This window comes from Hylaeus volcanicus, chromosome 9 (assembly GCF_026283585.1).
Source record: "Hylaeus volcanicus isolate JK05 chromosome 9, UHH_iyHylVolc1.0_haploid, whole genome shotgun sequence".
NCBI lineage: Eukaryota > Metazoa > Arthropoda > Insecta > Hymenoptera > Colletidae > Hylaeus > Hylaeus volcanicus.
Window position 1 is genome coordinate 954,879 of NC_071984.1, and position 8,471 is coordinate 963,349.

The window sequence follows — 8,471 nt, forward strand, 5'->3', positions numbered from 1 at the left end:
TTTCAGCTTTCGTCCGGTAGGAAGAGAAATATAATTTTCTTGGATTTTAATTTTTCAAATTTCAAAAATATTGAAAATCATTTCTGGGACATCCTGTATACAGTCAATCCCATAAATATTGACAGGAAGACATGTGTTTAAATTAAATAATAGGTTTGATATACTGGAATAATTTTTCTTTATAAATATGTGCACGTACATAATATACAGGGTGTCCCAAAAATGTTGGAAGTCCTAGAAACGAGTGGTTCGATTACTTCCGATTGTTTAATATTTAATCGATAACATAGGTACCAATTATTTAATCATCTACAATTCTACAGGGTGTCCGAAAGGAAGTTGGAGGTCCTTGAAAGGGGAGGTTCGGGGGATGATTTGGAACAACTTTTTCCTTAGCGAAAATCTTGTCTGAGGCTTTGTTACTGAGTTATTAATGAAAAACCCCGGACCAATCAGAGCGCGAGGATGCCAGTGGGAGGGCGGCCGCCTAGCGCGTAATCCACGCCTACCGCGGGCGTTCCACCGGCACACTCGCGCTCTGATTGGTCCGGGGTTTTCCGTTATTATCTTCCCAACGAAGCCTCGGACAACATTTTCGCTAAGGAAAAAGTTGTTTCAAATCACCTCCCGAACCACCTCCTTCAAGGTGTTACAACATTTTTGGGACACCCTGTATATACAGAGCGGAGGTGATTTAAAACAACTTTTTCCTTAGCGAAAATATTGTCCGAGGCTTCGTTACTGAGTTATTAACAGAAAACCCCGGACCAATCAGAGCGCGAGTATGCCAGTGGGGCCGTGGGCACCTAGTGCGTAGCGTACGAACCTAGAGCGGTAGTGGGGGTACAGTGGACGGTGCCTCAGGAACCGGTCCGAAATGTGCGAGTAATTCCAAGCACTGTTATAACGCATCTCACCTGTTGAAACGTCCACTCTTCATCTTCGCAAATGAAACAGACTTTATTGGGATGTCGGCTGACGTGTTGTCGAAACACATCAGCCACACTTCGGTCCTTCCTCTCGTGGCCGCGAATAATCCAAAGAAGTTTTAAGTACCCCGTCACGGCCCTGAAAAAGAAAAACAAAAATGTTTCCACTAAGTACAACGAACGAAAATACTTCTACTAAATTCGGTAAATAAATAAATAATAAAATTCGACGAATAAAATAGTTTTTTAATTTCCAGTGTTTACCTACTGGAATTGATACTGGAATTGAAAAACGGATATGATCTCTATAAGGATATAATTCATACTAGGTAAAACAATATCGAAACACCAATCTTAGTAGTGGAATATTAATCTTTACTAGTAGAATATTGTTGGTGTATTGTTGTAACTATTATTGTTGTAACTACAATAAGTACCATTTTAATAATTTTGTATGTTTCGAATAAAATGTTTTGTTTCACATCCAGAGCGGTCTGTAATTGAGATGACTCGTGATTTAAGAGTTTACGTTTGTAACGGTCGAGTGGTAATTCAAGATAGATTAGAATGCATCCAACAGGAAACCCAAGTGCTTAGTTAATTCAATAGACTGATTAAGTAAAGCGATGAAAGAAATTTACGTACTGCGCACGTCGTTCCAAGCCATTCATGACTCATTTACACTGGGTTTTATGGTAATACACGCACACGTGGACACGTGTACATAAGTTACCTATACCAAAGATGATATACAAGATAACAAAGTAAACAGACATCATGCCTAGCAAATATTCACTTGGTTGTTACAATATTGTCTGTGACAGTATTTAACATTTTTACATGCATATAAAATTCCTTATAATGTTTGTTTTAAGTATTAGACTGGACGTAATTAAGGAACATGTATTTGTTTTCTGCATAATTTACAACAAGTCCTAAATTCTAATGTAATGATTAATATTTAGTGACAAAGTGGAAAATGAGAATATTAATATTGGATATTAATTTCTCCCATATTTTATCATGTACTATTTTATTGAAAAACTAATTATTAAGAATACTTCCTCACTGTTGGTAACGCTTTTCTCTACTTTACACTTTACGTTTCTTTTTGTTCTTCATGATGCCGTTGGTAACACTGCGCTTGAAAAGATGTATGAGGTTGTGTATAAGATGTACAACAAATAAAGTATATATAGAATTTAATATCTAAATGCATCACTAACGATAAGCTGTTTATAATGAGAAATACTGTCGATATTAGTACTTAGATAGTAGAAATATTCCAACAGTTTATTTGAATAATAGATAACAAAAGAAAAAAACCACAGAAAAACAGTGTAGAGCGATTTATTTACGACGTTATTCGATCGGACATTTATGTTTTGCATTGTAAAAGTTTCGCTCTACAATTCAGATTTAAATACTTATTGAACAAGCAACGGTTAAACAGTTGTTCATCTTTAATTCATTATTTGAGATACGTATTTGCTATATTAGGTATCGAAACTTATATCATATATGCCGTTACATTTAATTATTTATACGTAAGCTTATAAGTAAGTTAGTTTGAACTGAAATATTTACTGGCTATTTTATTACACTGAAGTATCAATCTTCATAGTAGGACATAGGAATACGCTTTGACTATACAGGGTGAATTAAAAATGTTAGAGGTTTTTGAAAACATATACAGGGTGTCCCAAAAGTGTTGAAGGTGCTCAAAAGGCTGATTCGGGAGGTGATTTGAAACAAATTTTTCCTGAGGGGAAATGTCCGAGGCTTCGTTATGGAGATATTAAGGGAAAACGTCGACCAATCAGAGGGCGAGTATGCCGGTGGAGCGCCCGCGGTAGCGTATGAGCGCGGTCGCTCCAACGGCATGCTCACGCTCTGATTGGTCCAGGGTTTTCTGTTAATATCTCCTTAACGAAGCCTCGGACAACATTTTCGCTAAGGAAAAAGTTGTTTCAAATCACCTCTACTCTGTATATAGAGGGTGTCCCAAAAATGTTGTAACACCTTGAAAGGGGTGATTCGGGAGGTGTTTTGAAACAACTTTTTCCTTAGCGAAAATGTCGTCCGAGGCTTGTTTAAGGAGATATTAACGGAAAACACTGACCAATCAGCGGGCGCCCCATTGGCATCCTCGCGCTCTGATTGGTCCAGGGGTTTCTGTTAATATCTCCTTAACGAAGCCTCGGACAACATTTTTGCTAAGGAAAAAGTTGTTTCAAATCACCTCTACTCTGTATATACAGGGTGTCCCAAAAATGTTGTAACACCTTGAAAGAGGTGGTTCAGGAGGTGATTTGATACAAGTTTTTCCTTAGCGAAAATGTCGCCCGAGGCTTGTTTAAGGAGATATTAACGGAAAACACTGACCAATCAGAGCGCGCGTATACTGTTGGAGCGGCCGCGGTAGGCGTGGACTACGCGCTAGGCGGCCGCGCTCATAGGCTACCGCGGGCGCTCCACCAGCGAACTCGCGCTCTGATTAGTCGACGTTTTTCCTTAATATCTCCTCAACGAAGTCTCGTACAACATTTTCGCTCAGGAAATAGTTATTTCAAATCACCTCCCGAATCACCCCTTTCAATGACTTCCAACAGTTGTGGGACACCCTGTATATGGCTTAGGTGTCGAGTTTTCTTAGAAATATAAAATAGTATTAAGATGAACACGCTTGCATTGCGAGATCATCCTGAACACGTGCCGGAAAATTCGGAACTATAAAAAACAAAAAATGCATCTGGCCTTTTTCCCATGAACGCCCTCTAGAGAACAATGGCACGAAACTTTAAATTTACTTTACTTCTCTAACAGTTGTTAAAAAAATTTTAATCATAAACGAGAGCACGACTTTTATTTAAATCTCTACGTGAGATTAATTTCTGAGCGTCGATAAAATGTTACTGGCGATATCGATAACAATCTCAGAACGATGAATCGCACAATGCGGTTTTAATATCGTTGCGTAAGAGTGGTATTATTTACGGTCACCTGTGATAAAGTTGATTTCTGTTACCTGGCTCCCTTTCTGCGGTGTACCAGCGGCTGGCTTCCTGTTGGAACATTTTACATCGCGTCTTATTTTTATTCTATTTCTTATTTTCATCATTATTATTCGTCCGTTGGAGTTTGTCTGCATTTACGTGTGCTCATTCAATATGAAAAGAAAAAGAAAATACGCGCCATGTTAATAACCATAAGTATATGTATTTAATTATCGTATGGCCGAAAGAAATTATTTGAATAACAAGGAAAAATAAATAGGAGGATACAAATAGGATACAATATGTTCCAGCTAACGTGACAATCTTAAATGTTTTTCTTGATCTCGATAATACAAAGCAAATATCGGAACAAAATATTATTTGTTTGCCAAAGACAAATATTCAGGTAAACAAACGATTTTCTTCAAGGTCACATTTTTGTATATTTCAAGATAAAGAACATTTTCAAATATGATGATATGTTTCATTAGTGCAAGTATGTAGCTTATAAAAAATTAATTTAACTGCGTCTGATATGTTGACCTTGAATAACAAAAATTGCATTTACGTGGAAGAAAAGGAACTTTATAAAATGTATAAAATGTATAAAATGTATAAAATGTACAGCAAAATAAAATATCGAAATAAGTAAATTTTACAATTTTCTTCTGTTCATATATGAACAGAGTTCTATTCAAATAGCAGAGAAAAATAGAAACGTTATATAGCAGTTTATCTGCTACGTTCAATCCCTCAAACAGTGATTTAGATAAGGTAATTTGAAGTTTGTAGATAGATAAGAATACCGCCCTATTCTATTTATCTCTCACGTAAACGTAATTTTGGTTATTCTAATCACATAACTGCGTTAATGATAAAAGAACTCTTTCAAATAAAAATTTAAATAAATATTCATTTCAAATACAAATTTAATCGATTCCGAAAACTTCAAATATCTTTGAAATATCTGTTAAAATAAAAAATGTCGATCTTTTGAGATCTTAGAAAATATAAAGTTTGCCCCATTTTTAGCGAATGTCCAAAACGTCCATCGAGCAGGAAGTATTTTTCCGAGCGTGCATTTATGGATTTTACTTGAAAATATTTCGTTTAACGCGCTGCAAATTCCAAGATCATTGATTTCATTGACCTCCGACAAAGTTCTCAAATTCATACGGAGTAACATTCGGTCGCATCTTGCGAGCTCGTAAAATGTCATTTGGAAAGATTTAGTTCCGTTTTACGTATCAAAGGTTAATCGTAAGCGTGCGTAATTATAATAGCCGTTTAAAAATGTTGAAGTCATGTGCACAAGAAACTCGCTATGCGTGAAAGGTAAGAACGAATTGTTGAACATTCTACAATGTTATTTTATTGGAGGTAATCGAGAGTTTTAAATGCCAAAAATATAAGTGATCCTGTTAAAATAAGTGTTTGCGGCTAGAGAAAATAAAAGTCTTTAACACTTGTGTCATTTAGATACTATTAATATTAGTATACAGGGTATCCCAAAAATGTTGTAACATCTTGAATGAGGTGGTTCGGGAGGTGATTTGAAACAACTTTTTCCTTAGCAAAAATGTTGTCCGAGGCTTCGTTGAGGAGATATTAACAGAAAACATCGACCAATCAGAGCGCGCGTATACCGGCGGAGAGCGGTCGCCTAGCGCGTAGTCCACGCCTACCGCGGCCGCTCCATCGGCATACTCGCGCTCTGATTGGTCCGAGGTTTTCCGTTAATATCTCCTCAACGAAGCCTCGGACAACATTTTCGCTAAGGAAAAAGATGTTTCAAATCACCTCCCGAACCACCTCTTTCAAGGTGTTACAACATTTTTGGGACACCCTGTATATATAGGGTGGAGGTGATTTGGAACAACTTTTTCCTTAACGAAAATGTTGTCCGAGGCTTCGTTGAGGAGATATTAACGGAAAACGCTCTCTCTAGTGCTGAATGTACAAACTCGGGACTGATATAGTGCATTTATGGTAGATTTCACAGTATTTCACATGTCACTTTAACTCTACCCTTCCTTTTCGAATTACAGTAAACTCTCCATAAATGCACAAACTCGGGACTGATATAGTGCATTTATGGAGACATCACAGTATTTCTCATCTCACTTTAACTCTACTCTTCCTTTTCGAATTACAGTAAACTCTCCATAAATGCACAAACTCGGGACTGATATAGTGCATTTATGGAGACATCACAGTATTTCTCATCTCACTTTAACTCTACCCTTTCTTTTCGAATTACAGTAAAATCTCTATAAATGCACAAACTCGGGACTGATATGGTGCATTTATGGTAGACTTCACAGTATTTTTTGTCACTTTAACTCTACCCTTCCTTTTCGAATTACAGCAAAGTCTCCATAAATGCACAAATATCTCTACCATAAATGCACTGAAACCATCCTCACCACTGAGAAGATATACCACTTTGTTACAACATTTTTGGGACACCCTGTATTATACGTTCGATATATTAACACTTCATCTACCGGGGCTATTTACAAACAGACTTTAATTAAAAAAAGAATTTTTTTACAGTATCATATGCCAATCTAGACTGACAATAATTCCTCCATACTGTTACTGGGCACATTAAAAGCCAAGTCTGTTCCCAAACACTGAACATTGTAAGTAGACAACCATCGACACAGTAAATAAATTCGTATAGCTAAATACTGCAATTAAAAAGCCTAAAAATAGGCTCCCGGTAAATAAAACGTTAAATATAAAATATGGTAAAATCTTAAACGCGAATAATTCGCAAAATATTATAATCTTACAGATTCACGTGTTGTGAGTAAACGCTGTCTTTTATTAGATATTCAGATTCCGTAGATGTATATTATACGTTCGATATATTAAATACAAAATATTAAATATTATATATATTATATTATATATTAATGTATATTGTAGATTATAATCGATGTATGAATTAAAAAATATTTTTTTTCGCGTTTAAGATTTAAACATATTTTATATTTAATATTTAATATAATATATAATATATATTACATCTTAAACGCGAAAAGAAATATTTTTTAATTCAGATATATATATATAATATATTCATATATATTATATTAAATATTAAATAGAAAATATGTTAAAATCTTAAAACGTGAAAAGAAATATTTTTTTTTAATTCAGAGATCGATTGATATTTAACAAAATTTCGTATTGGATTCGGTCAAATATAGCGATCCCCATTTCCGTGATTCACGACCTAAATATAACACAAAGTGCTACGTCACAGTGGGAAACGATAGCGAACAGACGAATGCAGACTTTTAATGATAACAAGAATTCCTTTTGAAAAACAGATAGTCACTATTATGTACGTTATCGTTATAGTAACTACGTTCTTTCATTAATCTGTAATGTGGGGAACATGGATAAATATGTTAGTTGTTTAAATATTTAGAAATGTAATTATTATTATATTAACAGAGATGTTTCATGAAATTTATTTTTAACTTTTAAGTGCGAAAAGTAATTGAGACTTTTTTGTGTAATTTATTGTCTACGTTTAAGACCTAATTAAAGCGTGTTGTTTTATTTTGTGTATCTTTAGTAGCCTATATTTTAAAATTAATATAGTGTAGTACATTTTTTTTAATATTGTATATTGAAACGATAAACGTGATTTTTTAAACAAGCTATGTTATATTTATTATTATATTTATAATTGTATTATATTTTTTTAACCAAACTACAAGTTAATATGTAATAACCAAAATATAAAATATCGTGAAATTTATTTTCTTACTTTAAAATAGAAAAGACAATTAAGAATGAGTTTTACACAATTTATTTTTGTTCTGTTTTATTTTGTGCATCGTTTGTCACCTAAATTTTGAAAATCAACAAACCAAATCGCGCCGTGTTTGATGTTGCATATTTAAACGACGAGAGAGTTTGCTCAGAGAAGATGTATTTAAAGAAACGTAAATTAAATGTGTTTAACACTTTCGCAGATAAGGAAACCTATCTGCAGCTTGTACAAACATATACAATTTAATAGCTGAAACTGTCTTTCAAGGCAGTATGCAGAATTTCAACCTCCTGACACGTTTTACTCTCGAGATAATAAAATGTTAAATAAATACATTCCGAGAGCAATGTAACGATAAGAAAAAGTATGTAAATGTCGTGTAAGAAAACGTTTGCTTCGCAGTTCGTGAAAAATCAAGGGTCGAATGGTAACTCTGTAACCTTGCTTTGCATTTATTCATTATTCTAGGAATGGAAAATATTCTTGATCGTTAAATTAATAAGAGAATTAAATTAATGATAACTTTGTTAACAAAACACGATCAAATATTTAATTATACAGGGTGTCCCAAAAATGTTGTAACACCTTGAAAAGGGTGGTTCGGGAGGTGATTTGAAACAACTTTTTCCTTAGCGAAAATGTTGTCTGCAGCTTCGTTGAGGAGAAATTAATGGAAAACACTGACCAATCAGCGGGCGCTCCATTAGCATTCTCGCGCTCTGATTGGTCCAGGGTTTTCTGTTAATATCTCCT

The 8,471-nt window shown here is 34.6% G+C and overlaps 1 protein-coding gene across 2 annotated transcripts in view; it reads right to left on the minus strand.

Annotated features, from left to right (window-relative positions):
- LOC128881979 (long-chain fatty acid transport protein 4-like) overlaps positions 1–8,471 on the minus strand; it is a 51,322-nt gene that overhangs the window by 13,615 nt on the left and 29,236 nt on the right. For both annotated transcript variants that reach the window (XM_054133486.1, XM_054133485.1), the window contains one exon: positions 918–1,068. In XM_054133486.1, coding sequence (XP_053989461.1) covers positions 918–1,068 — 151 coding nt within the window. The remainder of the gene's footprint in view (positions 1–917; positions 1,069–8,471) is intronic.